Source organism: Mesocricetus auratus, unplaced genomic scaffold (genome assembly GCF_017639785.1).
Source record: "Mesocricetus auratus isolate SY011 unplaced genomic scaffold, BCM_Maur_2.0 Super-Scaffold_100004, whole genome shotgun sequence".
NCBI classification, from domain to species: domain Eukaryota; kingdom Metazoa; phylum Chordata; class Mammalia; order Rodentia; family Cricetidae; genus Mesocricetus; species Mesocricetus auratus.
The window spans coordinates 45,468,956-45,491,823 of record NW_024429189.1 but is presented as its reverse complement, the minus strand read 5'-3'; the positions used below and the strand labels follow the sequence as shown (position 1 = coordinate 45,491,823).

Here is a 22,868-nt window from a genome sequence, read left to right as displayed (position 1 = left end):
ACAGACCTGTGTTGACTTACGCAGATGCAAGGTGGCAAAGCAGGCAACCAAACCAGCTTTGCTCACGTGGTAGCCAACTTCATCATCTGTTTATTTGCAATCTTGATGATGAATTTTGTTTTTAAGAGATATTTTCATTACTCCTATTTATCTTGAGTATTTGCATTATTACTGGATTTGGAGGGGCCAATGTCTCTGAAGGCTTTTCTAAACACTTGTAGGACAAACATACAGATAATGCTCTTTCCACTTTTGGAAATATTTTATTGTCTCATATTGGGCATTAAGAGAAAGTACAGCATTAATTTATTATCAATATGGGGATATTACAATATTAATCTACATATAAATTCTTAACGATACACAAGTGTCAGGATCTCTAAAATTAAAAGAAAGGTGGGGCACTTATAATTAAGACAATATGGTAATTTTTGTTTAGGGATATATATGTGCATATATATCAGTATATTAAGTTTTCTTACTGTCTATAAATTTTAATCTTTAAAACTAACTAGAGATTAATAAACTTTCAGATTCCAGCAGGTTATTTATGTTTATAAAGTGAATTTTAATTTTGTAATTTTGTTTTTCAATTTTAATAATTGATAAGTACTTTAATATTGTAAATATGAACCAATGTGAACCATGATCTTTGCACAGAAGACAGAGTGAGTGTGAAAAAAGCCAGTTTTCTTACTTAAAAAATACGGAATTCAATCAAAAGGCCTCAGAGGTTATAGTCAGCAGCAAGCTTCTTTGTCACCTAGTGGTGGTGACTTACAACAGATGAGAAAACAATGGAAGAGAGAAAATGAGATAACCAATCTCACCAGCCATTCTTAAGTTACGATCATGGCCTACAGCTGCACTCGAGGCCTGCACATGAAATATTTAAGGGCCATGATTGTGTTAGCCATATTAATATTATCAGAAATATAGCATTTACTTCAGATTTAATTTCTATAAGAACTCATATAGCTACCATATTTATTATGTTTCTTTCATCTGTTGATGGTATTCTCACAATGGAAATTGTTTCACATCATCCAAACCAAAAGATTAAAAGCATGTATACAAAATAGGTCTCATCCAAATTTTTTAAATGTGTTTGTTTTGAGTGACCACCATCCAGTGATAAGCAATTGTGTAACAATGATTTTTGATTCAACCAGAGAGTGGCTAATACCTTTTGATGATAATTTAGATATACTATACCCCACCTCTGTCAAGCTGATTCTGGTACAGCTAATTCTGTAGCAAGGGGATTTAACAGGTTTTTTACTTCTACAATTAATTATATACTGTATGTTTAATTAATTAGAAATCATGTCATAGCCAACATGAACAAGCACACTTACCCACATATTACAAGCACAATCATACCCAAAACCCAGAAAAAGCAGATGAAATCAGGGAAGGAGGCTTTGATTTTTCTCATTATGATTCCATTAGTCTCAGATATGCTGAACCTGAACGTGTGTTGAATTACAATAGCGGAAAGAAGAAAACAAGCCTTCCCCACACTTATGGCAATTTAATAGAACTTTCTATTTCTGACTTAATGACACACAGCTTTAAAGCCTGGGATAGTAATACCCCTGGTACTGGATAAAGAATTCCATGTGTTACACAGAGTTGAATTTAGATGTTGTCATGAAATGTTGCTAGCTGGGGCAATTTTAATTACAGCATTTGTGTTTGTGCATTTTTGAAAATATGTTAACATATTACCAATTCAGGGTACTTTAACTATATTCACATCTATTCCCTTTGCAGGCATTTTGGGGGTTTAAGAGAAGGGAAAGCTAATGTACCTAGCATAGATGAAAAGCTAAGTGGCCACCCTTAGTGTTGTAAGTGTATGAAGTCAATCAGTGGTTTATCAGGGACAATCACAAATAGCTTAGTAAGAATTCTACATGCTACAGACAAGTTTTACTAATGTTTTAGAGCCTGCAGACCTGAGGCCTATCTTCCAATACTAAAATGCTATACCAGTAGGGAATTAAGACACGGCATTGTTCAGCATAATGTGAGGGAAATAGATTAATGAAATGATAAAATTGCTTTTCATTTAGACAATAAACTATGAGTAACAGGGAAGTTCTCATTCCCTAGCAGACTGAATTCAGAATTGACTTCCTTTTGCTAAACTACACGTCTCTCACTTCGTTGCTTGTGATACTGTTGAAAGAATATGTGTTACTTGGCATCCCTATTCAATAATGTTGTACAACTGACTTAAACAATAAATTATCACCAACATTTTGACATTGGAGTCATTGTCTCTTACTTCTGCTTTCTCTGTTTTCTCAACTAATGTCTTATTATGAAACATTTCTTGAAGTATTTTGACTAGTTACTTGAATGAGGGGAGGCCCGGTTTTCTAGTAATAGACAACAATGATTCCTTCAGGAGTTGGAATCAAACCTGTGGCCTGATACAGGAAATACCTCAGGCTAGTTTTGAACTGGAAATCCTCCTGCCTCCCTCAACCTTCCAAGTGCTGGGATTACTGTTGTATATCACTATGCCTGGCTATTACCTGCTTTTATTGTTGTTGTTGATATACATTTAGAAGTAATAGCTAAAACATTTTTCTTTGAAAATAATCAATCATTAGACTCAAGAAAATCATACATAAAAATTCTGTGTTTTTAGAAGTTGATGCAAATAATCCAAGATTTATGATTTATAAATATTTAACTAGCATTTCTTCAAACCAGATCTAGACTCATCACATTTGTAAACCCTACAAGATGAACTGGACAGAAAGTTGCTTTTATACAGTAGTTATAGCTGCTTGATTTTCCGTAATAGGCTAAGAAAATTTAGGAATGTGTTGTTTTGATAAATTAATCTCACTGCAGTCCAGATCCAATGATGAAGGCCGGTAATTGGTGTCTAATTCTTTGACTTATACTAATTGTTAAACAATATTGTGTCATAACATCATAATGACTTTTCTCCACACAGAGATTGCTAGTATTCTGTCTGCCAAGGAAGAATCTCAAACCTATAGTTCTGATCTCCACTTCTGTAATGAGAATGAGACGCTTGAACTTTCATCTGAGCCTGCAGCTCATTCCACTCAGTGTGATTCCAGACAGGAAGGGAGTGCCCCCGTTTTCATCAGAGAAATATCAGATGCCGAAATAAGCATTGAAGATGTAGCTAAGTTGTCTGTTACTGTCATTGGCTACCCCAAGCCTAAAATCCAATGGTTCTTTAATGGGCTGCTACTAACCCCTTCTGCTGACTACAAATTTGTCTTTGATGGAGATAACCACAGCTTGATCATTCTGTTCGCCAGACGTGAGGATGAGGGGGAGTACACATGCATGGCCAGTAATGAATACGGGAAAGCGGTGTGTAGTGCCTACCTAAAAATAACTCCAAAAGGAGATAGGCGCAAAGATGTGGAATCAGAAGTGAAGAACACTCTGGGAAAGTCTGAAGGGCCTTGTCCTCCTTACTTCTTCAAGGAGTTAAAGCCAGTCAGCTGTGCTCCTGGGACCCCTGCTGTCTTTGAGTACCTGGTGCATGGAGAGCCTGCCCCTGCTGTTTTGTGGTTCAGAGACAATAAGCTGCTTTATACCAGTGTTTGTTACACCATCATTCACAATCCTGATGGCTCTGGAACCTTTATTGTCAATGACCCCCAGAGGGGAGACAGTGGCCTGTATGTCTGTAAAGCCGAGAATGTGTGGGGGGAGTCCACCTGTGCCGCCGAACTTCACGTGCTTCTGGAGGACACAGATGTGACCGATGCCTCCTGCCAAGCAGAGTCCACATTAGGAGTGCCTAGTGATTTTCTGGAAACATCTGCAAGCAGCCCTTCAGAACAGGCCTTTGACTCCCAGCAGGAAATTGCAGCTTTTGTCAAGGATGCCATTTCCAAAGCTGCTCTAATTACAGAAGAAAAGCTGCAGCTTTCTTATGAGGATGATGTTGACAACAGTAAACTGAGTACTGGGGTGACTACAGGAGCCCAGAAGCTGCAACCCATTGTGTCCACTCCCGGGAGCACTGGGGAACTTCCTTCCATTGATGGTGCTGTTCGCACACAGCCAGGCAAAGAACCACCTCCTACTGTACAGCTGCAGACTGTCCATCCTCAGAGAGCCCTTCCCGGAGAAGATACTCTACAGCTTGAAGAGCCTGAGAACACCTTCCCAAGTGCCTCATCGGCAGCACAAGCGACTTCAGCCCCTGTCAGTCCTCTGATGACCTTAGCAATTGAGCCACTGCCTTCACCAGCAGCTGCCACTCACTCACTTCCATCCTCTGTGGCTGGCAAGGCCCTTCAGCCAGAAGCAAAGTTAGTCTCTGAAGCAGACAAAGAACAAAGAGCTCTCCTCCTGTGTCAGAGCTTAGCTGAGGGATATGTGGAAAGTCTAGATGGTCCTGATGTTGTGATCTCTAATGTGAATCTTGAGCCCCAGGTCCCTTTCGAACACACATGCACAGAAGAAGGCAAAATCTTGATGGCGAATGCAGACCCACTAGAAAGTGCAGGGCGAGATGTTGCAGAGAGGACCGAGGAAGGCAAGTCCCTAAGCTTCCCATTAGCCCTTGAGGAAAAGCAGGTTCTGCTCAAGGAAGAACAGTCAGAGGATATGACAGTGCTGGCCAGCCAAACCTCTAAGTCTAAGAAAGAGCCGGAGGCAATAAAGGGAGTGATGGAGGTCCATGGAAGTGACCTGCTTGCTAAGGAAACTTTGTTTCCTGGTATTCCCGAAGAGCAGCGATTACATCTGAAAACCCAGGTCCGCAGGGCTTTGCAAGCTGCAGTGGCCAGTGAGCAGGACAGTTTTTTCTCTGAGTGGCTAAGAAACATTGACAAGGTGGAGGTCAAGGCCGTAGACCTCACTCAGGAGCCCAAACGCGTCCTGTGCACCTACCTTATTACTTCAGTGAAGTCACTAACTGAAGAGTTAACCATCACTATTGAAGACATAGATCCTCAAATTGCTAACCTAGAAATAGAACTTAAGGATGCCTTGTGCTCCATTATATGTGAAGAGATAAACATCTTAACAGCCGAGGATCCCAGAATCCAGAAAGAACGCAAAGTAGGTATTCAGGGTAGCATAGACCATGCTTCAGATGTACAGAAAGTAGAGGCCATCGTAGAACCAGAAGTTCAATCAGAGTATCTTGTCTCCAAAGAAGAGGTCAGTTGTCTGAATGTGCAAAGTCAGTTCAAAGATGGAGATACTGGTGAGGTTCTACAGGCTGAGACTCTGAAGCCAGAAGAAGTGCATGATACCCTTCTGGCCAGTACAGTAAAGTCACAAGAAACGGATGGTACCTTAGCTGAAGATTGCCCTACTGTACTTAAACACTTAGTGGATACCTTTTCTGAGGAAGGCGATACTGTCCACCTCACAGCATCCATATCAAACACTAAGGAGGTAAACTGGTATTTCAAGGGTAAACTGGTGCTCCCAGATACAAAGTTCAAGTGTTTACAAGATCAGAATGCCTACACCCTTGTAATCGACGCAGTAAAGGCAGAGGACGAAGGGGAGTATGTCTGTGAGGCCTCCAATGACAGTGGAAAAGCTACATCATCGGCAGAGCTCATAGTCGGAGAAAGAGGTTGGACTTCGGGAATGAAATGGATCCAGCTCTAATACCCACTGAGTTGTAGTGATTTAGGTTTCAGCACTGAATCATCACTTACCTACCATTTTTTTCCAGGATGCCAGCCATGTAGAACAGGAATGAAAGAAGTAGAGACATAATCATGGTTATTAACCTACATCTCTTTCTTACTGCCTTGTTAAGCAGTACATTTTCACAGCCACACCAAGACTGATTCTTTAAAATAAAACATATTCTTATATGTTTTATAATGCTAAATATGTTTTCATGTGAAAGTGCTTTGACAACATGTAATAAGAACTTCTCAGGACCTGGGCATCCCAAAGTCACCAGGTGCTTCTCTAAATTCAAAGCAACCATGATTAGTCGTCTGCCACGTTTATTTCTGTTGATTGGCTACCGCCTCACCTCACTTCACTTTAGTTGGACATCGTGTGTTCACTTTGTTTTCAGTTCCTAGTCATCACGGTGTATTTCAGCAATATGTCCTGTTGTTATGCATGCATCACATTTTAATACCCCCACCCCTGCAATTCACTGCAGAGTAACAATTGAAAACGTCACAAGCTGCTTTTGGACCTGTTTTGGTTTTGTCTTCACGACCATTCTCATTTTTCCAGTCACGTGTCTCAAGACTGCCGCCACCTGTCTCACTGATTTCAGATGTTTTATTTCATTAACAACAACAAAAGTTAGCCTGGAAAAAAAAAGCAACTGGGATGCCTAATAAGGAGGCATGCTAATGAGTTCTGCTCTCCTTTGCAGCTGCCCCTGTGATCAAAAGGAGAATTGAGCCCCTGGAAGTAGCTCTGGGTCACCTAGCCAAATTCACCTGTGAGATCCAAGGTGCCCCGAACGTCCGGTTCCAGTGGTTCAAAGCCGGCAGAGAAATCTATGAGAGTGACAAGTGTTCTATTCGATCTTCAAATTATGTCTCCAGTCTGGAAATCCTGAGAACCCAAGTTGTCGACTGTGGCGAGTATACCTGCAAAGCTTCCAATGAGTATGGCAGTGTGAGCTGCACAGCTACTCTAACTGTCACAGGTAAATGCCACACACTGACACGGATGCTGTCACCTCAGTTCATATTATTGTGGGTGTTGCTTTTTGTACAGGTGCAGAGAGTGTCACCAGTTGGAGACCCACTATGGTATCTCATTGATTGCTCCCGGAGAGGATGGGGGGGACGGTCCTTCTTTATCAACAGCCAAAGCAAATGTTCTTTCATTTGTGGGGCAAAAAAATAGTTAAGTCATCAAATGAGCCCAACTTTACCCTTAATAAGAACCTTTGAGGACTGTTTGGTGCTACTAAGAAAAATAAATAAACAAACAAATAAATATATAGCCAGGTAGTGGTGCTACATGCCTTTAATCCTAGCAGTCGGGAAGCAGAGAAAGGTGGATCTCTGAGTTCAAGACCAGCCTGGTCTACAGAGTGAGTTCCAGGACAGACAGGGAGACACAGAAAAACCCTGTCTCAAGAAAGAAAAACAAAACAATCAAACAAAAGGGAAAAAAAAGTCCTCCATATATTAATATAAACCCAAATAACCAATCGGAAACAGAGTTACAAATAAAGCCAGAATTGCAAATAAATCAAATATGCAGCTAAAGTTAAACAAGGTTCTACAATAAGAAAGGGGGCTAAAAACAGGACTTTGAATAAGGATGCCCACTCTGGGCATCATTCATTCCTAAAATAATGGAAATTACAACATGCTATGTTCTCAATTTCCTAATTGACACATAGGATAAATTTCAGTTTGTTAAAAATCATCACATGCTTGAATTCCTCCTTAGCAATAATAATAATAATAATAATAATAATAATAATAATAATTGTCTGTCCTTTTCCCCTTCCCTTCCCTTTCCCTCCCCTTTCATTCCTTCCCCTCTCCTTTCTTCTTTTCCCCTCCCCTCCCCTGCTTTCCCTCTCTTCCTTCCTCCTTCCCTTCCTCCCCCCCCTCTTCTTTTCCTGGTGGTGACCTCATAGTTTGATACAAGAGAATACCCTTGGGTAGGAGGGCTGCTCTTTGGTGGGAATGTCAGGGAGATGGGAGGCCACTGGTCTACCTCAGGGAAAAGAGTTCTTGGAAGCATCTTTCTATTACACAACCAAAAATCTCCAAGATTCTAAGAAACCTGCCCAAAGTGACCGCATTAGTCTTAATGACAGTTAAGGATTTTCTGCACCCAGATTAACCCAGCTCAGTAATGGGGCTGAACCAAGACTTCAGCCACAGCAGCAAAGGGCAAGGAGGTAGATTCCATGTCTTTTATCAGCAGGAGCAGATCCTAAAGCTTTGCTTCAGAATGAAGGATGGAAATGGAAGCTTTTGCTGTAAAGCATTTTTATAAGTGCAAAATCTTTGGAATTAAGCAATTTCAGGATTTCTGGAATTTGTCAGAGTTAGAAAGAGCCTTGTGAGGTTCTATAATATATAATCTCATCTTCAGCCAACCAATGTGCATTTTCTTACCTTCTTTTTAGTCTTCTAATTTACAAAATTAGAATGTTGGCTGGATTGCCTATCAAATCTTCCCACCTATTAACCCTCGGAACAGACAAAGCTTTAGTAACATTCCTTCATGAGGGGATGTTTGTCCTTTGCTAGAGAATTTGTCAAGAGTTCTCATTCCCTTCCTCTCACAGTCTTTGGTCTTACTCCTGCACTGCTATTTAAGATAAGGTCTTGTGTTCACCTAAAGGCATAACCTATCTTTGCTCTGTCTTAGACTATGTAATTTCAGGAAGAACTTGAGAACTTTGATGGAGACTGCATGTAATATGGAAACCTTTCTTTTACAGAGGCGTATCCACCAACCTTCCTCTCCAGGCCCAAATCCCTTACAACTTTCGTGGGTAAGGCAGCCAAGTTCCTCTGCACAGTGTCAGGGACTCCCGTGATCGAGACCATCTGGCAGAAAGATGGTAGTGCCCTGTCACCGTCACCTAACTGCAGGATTGCAGATGCAGACAACAAACACAGTTTAGAGCTCTCAAATCTTACCATTCAGGACAGGGGTGTTTACTCTTGTAAGGCTTCCAACAAATTTGGAGCCGATATCTGCCAAGCAGAGTTGACCATCATTGACAAACCCCACTTCATTAAAGAGTTAGAGGCTGTGCAGTCGGCTATCAATAAGAAGATTCACCTTGAGTGCCAGGTAGATGAAGACAGGAAAGTCACAGTCACATGGAGCAAAGATGGTCAAAAGCTGCCTGCTGGGAAAGATTACAAGATCTATTTTGAAGATAAAATAGCATCGCTTGAGATTCCTCTGGCTAAGCTAAAAGATTCTGGAACCTATATGTGTACAGCTTCCAATGAGGCTGGGAGCAGCTCCTCATCTGCCACAGTCACTGTGAGAGGTAAGAGTGCCAGGCAACCGTCTGCCACCTCCTTGTCTACAAGGAAGTCTTAGAAGAAAGATTGTTAGCTGTACCCTCCGCACCCTCTGTTACTAGTTTAATTCCTAAGGCAAACCTTTGGGTATGGGAAAGTCCTGATGTCATCTGGTTGGCTTTTTGGGGGGGGGGTTGGTTTTTATTTTTGTTTAATCTTCTTTAGAATTCACTTGCTTTTGTTCTTTTAAAAAGGCAATTAACAAAGTCTGTTTACAATTTCTTCTAAGAATTCATGTGTGGACTACTCTTAACCATCTTTTTAAATTATTTCTTTCTTTTAAATTATAATTACTTCATTTCTCCATTTCCCTTCCTTTTTCTAAACCCTTCCATATAACCCTCCTTGCTCTCTATCAAATTCATAGCCTTTTTATTAATTCTTGTTGCATATACACAAACACACACACACACACACACATTCCTAAATACATGAATATAACCCGCTCTGTCTGTATAACACTACTTGTACATATGATTTTAGTACTAAAACCATTTGATGTTGGGTAAACAATCGATGTGCTCTTCCCTGAGGAAGACTATTTCTACGGCCCTCAGCATTTCTTGGTCGCCTGTATTTCTTTGTGTAGGCTGAGGCCTGGTTGGATACCCTACCCCATCCATGTTAAGCATGTCTCTTATTGATGTCTTTGTTTAGAAAAAGAAATCACTCTTCATGTAGATTTAGTCTGCTTGCTTGTGTCTCTTTTCTTTTTATCAAGAGATGGGGAAATGGTTCAGAGTGAAGGGAAGGGCTGGATGCACCATGCTTGTTCAGAAGTCTTGTGAAGACTGCTTTTCCGTACACTCTGTCTTTGTCCCATGTGCCTGCTTTCTCTTTTGTGGTTTGTACGCTTCAGTCATGGCCTCCATCTTTTCTTTCTGTTTTTATACACATCATGCAGAGCCACCGTCCTTTGTGAAGAAGGTGGACCCCTCTTATTTAATGCTCCCGGGTGAATCAGCACGTCTCCACTGCAAGCTGAAAGGCTCCCCTGTGATGCAGGTCACCTGGTTCAAAAATAACAAAGAACTTAGTGAAAGTAGCACGGTCCGGATATCTTTTGTCAATTCTGAGGCGATCCTCGACATCACTGACGTCAAAGTTGACGACAGTGGGACGTACTCCTGTGAAGCCACGAATGACGTGGGCAGTGACAGCTGCAGCACTGAAGTGGTCGTCAAAGGTTTGTCTCCTGAGTTTCAGCTCCCTGATTTGCTGAGAAATGTCCCCTTTGATGTGCCTGGAACTCACAAGCCACCCTGTGCTTTCGTGCCTTTTCTAGAGCCGCCTTCTTTCATCAAAACTCTTGAGCCGGCAGACATAGTGCGAGGGGCAAACGCTCTGCTTCAGTGTGAAGTCGCGGGCACGGGGCCCTTTGATATTAGCTGGTTTAAAGACAAGAAGCAAATTCGAAGTAGTAAAAAGTACAGGGTGTTTGCTCAGAAGTCTTTTGTGTTTCTGGAAATCGCATCTTTCAATAGTGCGGACGTCGGTGATTACGAATGCGTAGTCGCTAATGAAGTTGGAAAGTGCGGCTGTGTCGCAACACACTTATTAAAAGGTCAGTGTGTATGTGGAGGGGGGAACAGTATTTTCCTAATTAATTGTCCAAATAGCTTTCCTAATCTACAGAAAGACAGTTAATTCGTTCTCTTCTTCTAATCTTTAAAATGTGATTTGTCTTAATATGAACTTGGGGCCCAGAGCTCTCACACGGTCTTTGTCTTGATACGAATAGAAATATTTATTATCTGATTGCAAAAAGGAGTTACAGAAAAGTCATTTATTTGCTGATAATCATTTATATTCTGTGCCTCTCTTGAATTGAATTGTCAATTCTTCATATAATTTCTTTCTTCTTTCCAATAAACAAATGCTGCGAAATGGTTGTGTTGGACAAAGGACACGTGTGACGTGAATGAAGCCCTGCAGTAGAGATGGGGATTGAGAGCGAGCGTGTGGGAACTGACACATTTGTGTGTTCTCTTCCTTAACTAGAACCACCAACCTTTGTCAAGAAAGTAGATGACTTTACAGCTCTAGCGGGACAAACTGTCACCCTACAAGCTGCCGTGAGAGGCTCAGAGCCCATTTCTGTCATGTGGATGAAAGGTCAAGAAGTTATTAAAGAAGATGGAAAAATTAAAATGAGCTTTTCCAATGGAGTTGCCGTGTTGACCATCCCTGATGTTCAGATTAGTTTTGGTGGCAAATACACATGCCTGGCTGAAAATGAAGCCGGCAGTCAGACGTCTGTTGGGGAGTTAATAGTTAAAGGTTCGTGGAGGAATAGTTTAACTTTTAATTAGCCCTTTTCACTTAAAGCTAAAGCCTTGATTCATGCTAATGGTTCCTAACTATCTAACGCCTTTATAGAACCTGCCAAAATCATTGAGCGAGCAGAATTGATCCAAGTGACCGCAGGAGATCCAGCCACCCTGGAGTACACAGTCTCAGGCACCCCAGAACTCAAGCCCAAGTGGTACAAAGATGGGAGGCCCTTGGTTGCCAGTAAAAAGTACCGAATCAGTTTCAAAAACAACATTGCCCAGCTGAAATTTTATTCAGCTGAACTGCATGACAGTGGCCAATACACATTTGAGATTTCCAATGAAGTGGGGAGCAGTTCCTGCGAGACCACATTTACTGTGTTAGGTTAGTGTTTTTAGAAAACTACAGTATCTCCCTAAAAACCTGATAAAATTGCCCAAGGATGAACCACTGAGCACTTTGCCATGTTGATCTTGTTTTCTTTCTTATGCCACAAACAGATCGTGACATCGCTCCATTTTTCACCAAACCCTTACGTAATGTGGACAGTGTTGTTAGCGGTACCTGCAGGTTAGACTGCAGAATCGCTGGCTCCCTCCCCATGAGGGTCTCCTGGTTTAAGGACAGCAAAGAAATCGCTGCTTCTGACAGATACCAGATAGCATTTGTGGAAGGCACAGCCTCTTTGGAGATCAGCAGGGTAGACATGAACGATGCAGGCAATTTTACCTGTCGGGCCACAAATTCCGTGGGGAGCAAAGACAGCAGCGGAGCCCTGATTGTACAAGGTTGGCTAGGGACTGTGTTGTCCACTTTACCAATATTCAAATTAAGTCTACTACCCTTGGGTCCAGACTTATAACTCCTTCAAACTCTGTCTTCTACCTTTTCTTCAGAACCCCCCAGTTTTGTAACTAAGCCAGGGTCCAGGGATGTCCTGCCTGGCTCAGCAGTCTGTCTGAAGAGTACTTTCCAAGGATCTACTCCTCTCACCATCAGATGGTTTAAAGGTGACAAAGAGCTGGTTTCTGGTGGAAGCTGCTATATTACCAAAGAAGCTCTAGAGAGTTCCCTGGAGCTCTATGCTGTGAAAACCTCGGATTCAGGCACATATACTTGCAAAGTCAGCAATGTAGCCGGAAGTGTGGAGTGCAGTGCAAACTTGTTTGTGAAAGGTTTGCATTCTTCTCTTGACGCCTTTCTGCCACCCTTTTTCACATGAGTTCTTTTCCTCTTCCTGCTGTTTCTTAATAACTCCCTTCCTTCCACAGAACCTGCTACATTTGTTGAAAAGTTAGAGCCGTCACAACTTTTAAAGAAGGGAGATGCCACTCAGCTAGCCTGCAAAGTCACAGGCACCCCTCCAATTAAGATAACATGGTTTGCAAATGACAGAGAACTTCGAGAGAGCAGCAAACACAAAATGTCTTTTGTGGAGTCCACGGCAGTGTTAAGACTTACAGATGTGGCCATTGAAGACAGCGGTGAATATATGTGTGAGGCTCAAAACGAGGCCGGCAGTGACCATTGCACTAGCATTATAATAGTCAAAGGTTTGTTCTCACTTAATCTCCATATGACCAAAATTGTGGCCCATAGCACAAATCCCTGCCCATTAACGCAAGCCATTCTCTTCTACTATAGAATCACCTTACTTTACCAAGGAATTTAAGCCCATTGAAGTATTAAAGGAGTACGATGTCATGTTGCTGGCTGAGGTGGCAGGCACCCCTCCCTTTGAGATCACTTGGTTCAAAGACAACACAACCCTGCGAAGTGGTAGAAAATATAAAACCTTCATTCAGGATCAGCTGGTTAGTCTGCAGATCCTCAAGTTTGTAGCTGCAGATGCGGGTGAATACCAGTGCCGGGTGACCAATGAGGTGGGCAGCAGTACCTGCAGTGCCAGGGTGACATTAAGAGGTCAGTGTTGGCTTAGTTGATGGATGGTCTCTTCTACATGGACAAGTCTTATGTGTTTAGATTCAGTTTTGCTGTAGATCTGGTACTGATTGAGAACTCATTCTTCTGATAGAACCCCCATCCTTCGTTAAGAAGATTGAGGCCACCAGCTCCCTCCGTGGAGGCACAGCTGCCTTCCAGGCCACTGTGAAAGGCTCCTTGCCAATCACAGTGACTTGGTTAAAAGACAATGATGAGATCACTGAAGACGACAATATAAGAATGACTTTTGAGAACAACGTGGCTAGTCTATACCTGAGTGGTATTGAAGTCAAGCATGATGGGAAATACGTCTGTCAAGCCAAAAATGATGCAGGCATACAAAGGTGTTCTGCATTACTCTCAGTCAAAGGTTGGTTCAGAAAACTGCCTTAGGCTGGAGGGAAAAAGCAATGCAGATAGCATGTCCATCATCAGGGTACACCACAGCCTACATCTCTCCCTTGTTTTCTACAGAACCTGCAACAATAACGGAGGAGGCCGTGTCCATAGATGTCACTCAAGGAGACCCAGCCACTTTGCAAGTTAAATTTTCAGGGACTAAGGAGATTACAGCCAAGTGGTTTAAAGATGGCAAAGAACTTACACTGGGTCCAAAACACAAAATCAGTGTCAGTGACACAGTCTCAATACTGAAGATTATTTCCACAGAAAAGAAAGATAGTGGAGAATATACTTTTGAGGTCCAAAACGATGTTGGGAGAAGCAGCTGCAAGGCTAGCATTAACGTCCTAGGTTGGTATTGATTTCTATGGAAAGGAGTTAAAGGAAAATAGAGGGCTAAAGGGAGTAGTTCGTGTGTGTGTGTGCAAGGTACCGGGTTGGTGCCTTAGCGCTTTGTGGTCAGAGGAAAGGGAAGGAGAGGGAGAGAACAAGTAGCTAGATTAACCTAAATTCTTACTCTTTTGTTGGGCAGATCTTATTATACCTCCTTCATTCACCAAGAAGCTGAGGAAAATGGACAGCATCAAAGGATCTTTTATTGACTTAGAATGTATAGTGGCTGGATCACATCCCATAAGCATCCAGTGGTTCAAAGATGACCAAGAGATCTCAGCTAGTGACAAGTACAAATTCTCTTTTCACGACAACACTGCCTTCTTAGAGATAAGTCAGCTTGAAGGCAGCGACAGTGGTACATACGCTTGTTCCGCCACCAACAAGGCAGGCCACAGCCAGTGCAGTGGTCACCTGACAGTCAAAGGTTGGCAATCTTTATCTCTACCTTTCCAAACTTTGCTGCTTGTACTTCTTAGTTCTTCAGTTCTTTGCTGAGTTCTAAAATGCATCTGTCTCTCTCTTCTACTTCACGTTCCTTCATCCCAGAACCCCCTTACTTCGTGGAGAAGCCACAGTCACAAGATGTAAATCCCAGCACGAGGGTTCAGTTGAAGGCCCTTGTGGGTGGCACTGCACCCATGACAATAAAGTGGTTTAAAGATAACAAAGAGCTGCACCCTGGGGCAGCTCGCTCAGTTTGGAAGGACGACACCTCGACCATTCTAGAGCTCTTTTCAGCCAAAGCTGCTGACTCCGGGACCTACATTTGCCAGCTAAGCAATGATGTTGGCACCACAAGCAGTAAAGCCACCCTCTTTGTAAAAGGTCTGGTCTCTATATTGCCTCTTTTTCTTGCTTGCCTAGCTTATCTTTGGGAAGGGAAAGTTCGTTACGAAAACTTTTGGTCATTGGACTTCATTTTTAAAAAAATGAGCATGTCACTCTCTTTCTTTTCTCACCTTTAGAACCTCCGCAGTTTATTAAGAAGCCCAGTCCAGTGTTAGTGCTGAGGAATGGACAGTCAACAACATTTGAATGCCAAGTAACAGGCACCCCTGAAATCAGAGTTTCTTGGTATCTGGATGGGAATGAAATAACGGATCTTAGAAAGCACGCCATTTCCTTCGTGGATGGCTTAGCCACTTTACAGATTTCTAATGCCAGGGTAGAAAACAGTGGAACGTACGTCTGTGAAGCTCGCAATGATGCAGGCTCCGCGAGCTGCAGCATCGAACTGAAAGTGAAAGGTCCGTTGTGGCGTCTGCCTCGTGTTTTAGCTGGGCTGTCTGCTGTACCCAGGGTGTCTCTTGAGTTAAGCCACTCTCTGTCTTCCTTTTGACTCTGCAGAGCCTCCCACCTTTATCAGGGAGCTGGAGCCTGTGGAGGTAGTAAAGGACAGCGACGTGGAACTGGAATGTGAAGTCATGGGGACAACCCCATTTGAAGTCACCTGGCTAAAGAATAACAAGGAGATTAGAAGTGGCAAGAAGTACACAATGTCTGAGAAAATGTCAGTGTATTATCTGCATATAAGCAAGTGTGACCCCTCAGACGCTGGTGAATATCAGTGCATCATAGCCAACGAAGCAGGCAGCTGCTCTTGCAGTGCGCGGGTTGCCTTGAAAGGTCAGTCATGTGCTAGGACCAGCCACCGAGTCGATAGTGCTCTTTAGTTGTAGGTAATGAGTATGGGTTAAAAGGTGCCTCTTCTTGAACCACTGTCTTATTGAATCACAGAACCGCCATCGTTCATCAAGAAGATAGAGAATGTCACCACTGTCTTGAAGAGTTCCGCCACCTTTCAGAGTACTGTGGCAGGCTCACCCCCCATCTCTATAACTTGGCTAAAGGATGACCAGATTCTTGAGGAAAATGACAATGTCCATCTTTCATTTGTGGACAATGTAGCCACACTTCAAGTCCGGAGTGTAGATAATGGACATAGTGGGCGATACACATGTCAAGCCAAGAATGAGTCAGGAGTCGAGAGGTGCTATGCTTTCCTTCTAGTGCAAGGTTGGTGAACTATTCTCAATAGTGATCTACAGAGGTGGCTTTATAGGCATACTTGAGTTCTAATAGATTTACTGACCTAACTTATGCACATTGTCATTCTTACTGCAGAACCTGCTCAAATCATAGAGAAAGCTAAATCAGTTGATGTTACCGAAAAAGACCCGGTCACCTTGGAGTGTGTGGTAGCTGGGACGCCAGAACTCAAAGTCAAATGGCTTAAAGATGGGAAACAAATTGTACCCAGTAGATATTTCTCAATGAGTTTTGAAAATAATGTGGCCAGTTTCAGGATTCAGTCAGTAATGAAACAAGACAGTGGACAGTACACGTTCAAGGTGGAAAATGACTTTGGAAGCAGTAGCTGTGATGCCTACCTAAGAGTTCTAGGTGTGTACCTTTGCCCCTGCCACTGCCCTCAGTTATAGCAGATACCTTATAAACAAGTAGCAACATATTAATGGGTGTGTTTTTGCCATTTGCTTTGGATAGACCAAGATATCCCCCCATCGTTCACAAAAAAGCTAACCAAAATGGATAAAGTTCTGGGCTCTTCTATTCACATGGAGTGCAAGGTTTCTGGATCCCTTCCTATTAGTGCTCAGTGGTTTAAAGATGGAAAGGAAATATCTACAGGTGCAAAATACAGACTTGTTTGTCATGAAAACACCGTGTCGCTGGAAGTTAGCAATCTGGAACTAGAAGACACTGCAAATTACACCTGTAAGGTGTCCAATGTGGCAGGAGACGCTGCCTGCAGTGGCATCTTAACTGTAAAAGGTGAGGACCTCTTTGTCCTCTTCTGTTCTTCCTTGTCAGGACTTCTAAGATGTACCATTCTTAACCTTGTATCCTCCCAGCTTAAAAACAAAAAGCAACTTAGTAATTCTGTTTCTTTCAATTCACATTTATTGAATTCAAAAAATATTTAATCTTCACCTCTTTTTATTGGGCCACAATAACCATATCTAAATATGACTCTCTTAAAATCTGTAGAACCACCAAGCTTCCTAGTGAAACCAGAGCGACAGCAAGCTATACCTGATTCAACAGTGGAATTTAAGGCTGTGCTGAAAGGAACCCCACCGTTCAAAATTAAATGGCTTAAGGATGATGTGGAACTTGCCTCAGGACCCAAATGTTTCATTGGCTTGGAAGGATCAACCAGCTTCTTAAATCTCTACTCAGTGGATGCTTCCAAGACTGGACAATATACTTGCCAAGTTACCAATGATGTTGGTAGCGACTCTTGCACTACAATGTTGCTTGTGACAGGTGTGCAAGTTTGATTGTCTTACGTTTATGTCTGACTCGTGCCTCTGTTGTTCCTAGACTCAGTTACAATGCAGCTTCCTAACACAGTACACTGTAATTCCCAGACCTAGGTCATGTTTCTCCCTTTCCTATGTAATTACCTAATTGGGCTTTTGTGATTTATTCCTCTTCTTTCATCATTTCCTTTTTCCTGCCTCTTTAGAACCACCGAAGTTTGTAAAGAAATTAGAAGCATCCAAAATAGTAAAAGCAGGTGACTCCACACGCCTGGAATGCAAGATTACTGGATCTCCTGAAATACAAGTTGTGTGGTACAGAAATGAACAGAAGCTCACAGCCAGTGACAAGTACCAAATGACTTTCATTGACTCAGTGGCAGTCATACAGATGAGCAGCCTCGGGACAGAGGACAGTGGAGATTTTATCTGTGAGGCTCAGAACCCTGCTGGCAGCAGCAGCTGCAGTACCAAGGTTATAGTAAAAGGTATAAACCTTCTTATGTTGCTCACTAATGGAAAGCCATCACCACATCCCCTGGGTATCACAGCTCCTTATTCTTTACTGCTCTCTTAGTTCTCACCTCAAATCCAAGGGTGTTTCCCAAAGATAGAATCTTACCACTGATTGAATGTTGCTTTTTGTTAAGCTGTGTTTACATTCAGGTGGTCATTTTGAGATATTTTTCCTGCAATTCTGGTACTATAATTCTGACCACCTCAATCCATCAACCAAAACGCACATTAATCTTTTGATTTCAATCACATTACAGCTATATCAGCATCCCCAGTATTGTCTGTGTCATAATGATATAATATATAAACAATATAGGTTTTAGTATTACATCTTTTGGATGGCAATAATATGTTTCCTCTTTCTCACAAATCAGCTCTTTTTAAAAAACATGACTTTATATCTGGGTGTGGTAGCACATGCCTTTAATCCCAGCACTTGGGAGGCAGATGTTGGCAGATGTCTGTGAGTTTGAGGCCAGCCTGGACTACAGAACTAGTTCTAAGACAGCTAGGACTGTTATACAGAGAAACCCTGTCTCAAAAACAAAGAAAGAAAGAAAAAAGAAAAAAATGACTTTACTGTAGCTTAAATAGTGCCAGTATTTACCACAGCCATTTCCCAGCATGCTTTGCCATAAAACTCAACTTTGTCATGTAAGATAATTGTTAGAATAGCCATTTTCTGAAATGGAAGGCTCAGATCACAGTTGTTATTGTGACTTCCGGGTATCTTTGTTGTAAAGCTTAAATGACATTCTTTTTCTAATTTCTAAAGATAAAACCCCATACTTCATAGAATTTCTATTTATCGATACATTTGCTCATTTAAAAATTTGGCATCAATCTTTGTAGTCCAAGATAAATCAGCATATTGGACTTCTCAGCTGGGACCTCTAGGATGCATCTTGACTCTCCACCTATCTAGTTAATAAGTGATAGAGCTACCTAACCATAATACTATCTTAAACCCTGCTTCTGAGTGAAAAGCAAACAGAAACACCTTTTCCTATTGGAGGATATCTAAAAACCTGACTCATGAGAAATTCTTGTTGTTTTACAGAACCACCTGTTTTTAGCAGCTTCCCTCCTGTAGTAGAAACCCTTAAGAATACTGAAGTTAGTCTTGAATGTGAGCTCTCGGGAACACCACCATTTGAGGTGGTGTGGTACAAAGACAAGCGCCAACTCCGAAGCAGCAAGAAGTACAAGATTGCATCAAAGAATTTCCATGCAAGCATTCATATTCTCAATGTGGAATCTACAGATATTGGCGAGTACCATTGCAAAGCACAGAATGAAGTGGGCAGTGACACTTGCATTTGTGCTATAAAACTAAAAGGTAAGCATAGTGTCTGTGCATGGCAGAAATATAAGGCATGCACAAAATGCTCAGTGTGTTCTCTCTTCCGTTACCTGGAAAGCCTCTTGAGCAGTCTCCGTTCATCTTTTCCTGTTCAGAACCGCCAAAATTCATTTCCAAGCTAAGCAGCCTCACGGTGGTAGCTGGCGAGCCTGCCGAGCTGCAAGCATCCATAGAAGGCGCCCAACCTATTTCTGTCCAGTGGCTTAAAGAGAAAGAAGAAGTGATCAGAGAGAGCGAGAACATTAGAATTTCATTTGTGGACAACGTTGCGACCCTGCAGTTTATCAAAGCTGAGCCAGCTAATGCTGGGAAATACATCTGCCAAGTCAAGAATGATGGTGGAATGAGGGAGAACATGGCCACATTGACCGTCTTAGGTACAACAATCTCCTGTTAGAACTTGGGGTGATCACTGGATTGACTTCCATGCAATCTCTTTGTTCTGAATTTCTTCCAGAACCATATTGAGCCTTGATGTTTGGAAGGCTTAGGAAAAAGATACAATTGATCTTAAATCTTCTTTTCTGATTCCTATGTTTCTAACAAAAATTATCTATCTGTTTTGTTTGTATGCACTGCTTTTCTGCATTGACAGCAAATACCCTGACTATCTTTTATTTCAACACACTTGGAGTCTTTCTACTGTTACAAAGAAATTTTGTTTTCACAATAATAGTAGTTAAGCTGACAAGAACTCCAAAACCAATATTTGAAGCAAAGGTTTGCACTTTCATCACTGGGCATATTATATTTCCATCCAGTGAATGAAAGTGAAAGGAACTTTCAATATATCTTTTCTAGTACCTTAACCTAGAGGAAAAAACAAAACAAGTAACTTGTTTAACAGGGACCCTCTGCTCTAAAGAGAATGAAGTATAAATCAGAACACATTATCAGGACTCAGTGGGCAAAGGTGCCTACCACCATGCCTGAGGACCTAAATTCAATCCCTGGGACTGACATGGGCTCCTGACCTCCATATGCATTCCATGGCGTATACCTGCCACCAAATATACATATGCACTTATAAAATAAATAGTATTTGTAGGTTTTTAAAACTAGGTTGTCTGATATACATTGCCTAGATTGTTTTGGAGTTGACTAGTACCCAAACATGTTGTAAATTAATATGAATAATTTTACGAATACACAGAATTGTAGAATCACATTTTAGAGCCAAGAGAAAATATAATCATCCATGAGAGAAATAATCAGTGCAATTCACAGAGGATGAAAGGTCCCAGATTTTCAAAAATGCATCTCATGTTTTATTTCAGAGCCTGCAGTCATTGTAGAGAAGGCAGGATCCATGACGGTGACTGTGGGAGAAACATGTACCCTGGAGTGTAAGGTGGCTGGCACTCCTGAGCTCTCCGTTGAGTGGTACAAGGATGGGAAGCTCTTGACCAGCAGCCAAAAACACAAATTTAGCTTCTACAACAAAATTTCATCCTTAAAAATTCTCTCAGTTGAAAAGGAAGATGCAGGCACCTACACGTTCCAGGTTCAGAACAACGTTGGGAAGAGCAGTTGCACCGCTGTGGTTGATGTGTCAGGTTAGTTCGGGCATTTTCATCGGCTGCATATGCAAATCTCTTTTATGAGCTTCCCTTCTCTCATGTCTCTTCTGTTCTTTCAAATCATCATAAGTCATTTGTCTTTCTTCATGTAGACCGAATGGTTCCTCCCTCTTTCACTCGAAGACTGAAGGATACTGGTGGGGTCCTGGGCACTTCTTGCATCTTAGAATGTAAAGTAGCTGGATCGTCCCCTATCTCCATTGCCTGGTTTCATGAGAAGACTAAGATTGTCAGTGGAGCAAAGTACCAAGCAACATTTTCAGATAACGTCTGCACATTGCAGTTGAATTCCCTGGACTCATCGGATATGGGCAGTTACACATGCGTGGCTGCTAATGTTGCTGGGTCTGATGAATGTCGTGCAGTGTTGACTGTACAAGGTTAGTGATACGTAGTCAAGTATGGCATGTATTAAAAACTCCTCTCTGGACATATGTCCAGATTGACACACATCTAAAGTGCTCTTGTTTGTTTATTCAAAATTAAAAGTAGGCCCAAAGCTTACTGGACCCTTCCATTGTCTTCTGTGTCCATGTAGAGCCACCCTCATTTGTGAAAGAACCAGAGCCTCTGGAAGTCCTTCCAGGCAAAAACGTAACTTTCACCAGTGTTATCAGAGGAAGCCCTCCATTCAAGGTCGGCTGGTTTAAGGGTGCCAGAGAACTGGTAAAAGGGGACAGGTGCAACATCTATTTTGAAGACACTGTGGCAGAATTGGAATTATTTAATATTGACGTATCTCAGAGTGGGGAATACACCTGTGTGGTTTCTAACAATGCCGGCCGGACATCCTGCACTACACGTCTCTTTGTGAAAGGTTTGCCAAACACACTCAATCTCCTTCTATTGATTACTGGCATTTTTGTGGCTTTATGGTGTGTCTAACTGCAACACTTTGTCACTTACCAGAACCGGCCACATTTGTAAAGAAACTAAGTGATCATTCTGTAGAACCTGGAAAGTCTGTAATTCTGGAGGGCACCTATACTGGAACACTTCCGATTTCTGTCACCTGGAAAAAAGATGGTATCAGCATAACTCCATCTGAAAGATGCAACATTGTCACCACAGAGAAAACTTGCATCCTGGAAATTCTGAGCAGCACAAAGGGAGATGCAGGGCACTACTCCTGTGAGATTGAGAATGAGGCAGGAAGAGATGCTTGCGAAGCTATGGTCTCTACCTTAGGTGTGTTATCTTACTCTTCTAAAAATCTTGAGTTTAGCAAGTATGCACGGTGGGGCCTTTGCACTTCTGTAGTCCCATTTGCTGATTGTGAACCTTTCTTCTTTAGAACCACCTTATTTTGTAACGGAACTAGAACCTCTGGAAGCATCAGTCGGAGACTCAGTTTCCTTGCAATGCCAAGTAGCTGGGACACCAGAAATTACAGTGTCTTGGTTCAAAGGAGACACCAAGTTAAGGTCAACTCCAGAATACAGGACCTACTTTACGAATAATGTGGCCACACTCGTCTTTAATAAAGTGAGCATCAATGACAGTGGAGAGTACACGTGCATAGCGGAAAACAGCATAGGGACGGCTGCATCTAAGACTGTCTTCAGAATTCAAGGTGATGCTCCTATTTTGAGACATTCAGGCATTTCCTCTTCCCTCATTCACTCCTTTACTTTTATGAGAATTTTCTCATTTTATCCATGAATGCCTCAAGTATAACTTGTCTTCCTACAGAGCGCCAACTCCCACCTTCTTTTGCAAGACAATTAAAGGACATTGAGCAAACTGTTGGGTTACCAGTTACTCTCACTTGTCGACTGAATGGCTCTGCACCCATCCAAGTGTGCTGGTACAGAGATGGAGTGCTTTTAAGAGATGATGAAAATCTACAGATGTCATTTGTGGATAATGTGGCAACATTAAAAATTTTGCAGACTGACTTGAGTCACTCTGGCCAGTATTCTTGCTCAGCCTCCAATCCACTTGGCACAGCCTCATCTACTGCTAGACTGACAGCAAGAGGTTTGTTCCCATTTCCATTTTTCTCTTTATAAGCCCTGATTTCTTATTTAATTGTGAAGACAACAATAACTGACAGCCATAGAAGGGAGTAATATACATTGCCTTTCTT

The 22,868-nt window shown here is 42.0% G+C and overlaps 1 protein-coding gene across 18 annotated transcripts in view; it reads left to right on the top strand.

Moving 5' to 3' along the window:
- The window catches only part of Ttn (titin), a 273,546-nt gene that overhangs the window by 63,988 nt on the left and 186,690 nt on the right, over positions 1–22,868 (top strand). For 17 of the 18 annotated variants that reach the window (XM_040745671.1, XM_040745672.1, XM_040745669.1 and 14 more), the window contains 29 exons: positions 6,377–6,655; positions 8,423–8,986; positions 9,925–10,206; positions 10,306–10,584; positions 11,022–11,300; positions 11,400–11,678; positions 11,795–12,082; positions 12,191–12,469; positions 12,566–12,847; positions 12,939–13,217; positions 13,330–13,608; positions 13,713–13,991; positions 14,173–14,460; positions 14,583–14,861; positions 15,002–15,283; positions 15,384–15,662; positions 15,774–16,052; positions 16,161–16,439; positions 16,542–16,829; positions 17,046–17,324; positions 17,527–17,808; positions 18,897–19,175; positions 19,295–19,576; positions 20,477–20,755; positions 20,872–21,159; positions 21,318–21,596; positions 21,689–21,967; positions 22,074–22,352; positions 22,472–22,759. In XM_040745671.1, coding sequence (XP_040601605.1) covers positions 6,377–6,655; positions 8,423–8,986; positions 9,925–10,206; positions 10,306–10,584; positions 11,022–11,300; positions 11,400–11,678; positions 11,795–12,082; positions 12,191–12,469; positions 12,566–12,847; positions 12,939–13,217; positions 13,330–13,608; positions 13,713–13,991; positions 14,173–14,460; positions 14,583–14,861; positions 15,002–15,283; positions 15,384–15,662; positions 15,774–16,052; positions 16,161–16,439; positions 16,542–16,829; positions 17,046–17,324; positions 17,527–17,808; positions 18,897–19,175; positions 19,295–19,576; positions 20,477–20,755; positions 20,872–21,159; positions 21,318–21,596; positions 21,689–21,967; positions 22,074–22,352; positions 22,472–22,759 — 8,436 coding nt within the window. The remainder of the gene's footprint in view (positions 1–6,376; positions 6,656–8,422; positions 8,987–9,924; positions 10,207–10,305; positions 10,585–11,021; positions 11,301–11,399; positions 11,679–11,794; positions 12,083–12,190; positions 12,470–12,565; positions 12,848–12,938; positions 13,218–13,329; positions 13,609–13,712; positions 13,992–14,172; positions 14,461–14,582; positions 14,862–15,001; positions 15,284–15,383; positions 15,663–15,773; positions 16,053–16,160; positions 16,440–16,541; positions 16,830–17,045; positions 17,325–17,526; positions 17,809–18,896; positions 19,176–19,294; positions 19,577–20,476; positions 20,756–20,871; positions 21,160–21,317; positions 21,597–21,688; positions 21,968–22,073; positions 22,353–22,471; positions 22,760–22,868) is intronic. The other variant, XM_040745670.1, reaches the window with a different exon arrangement.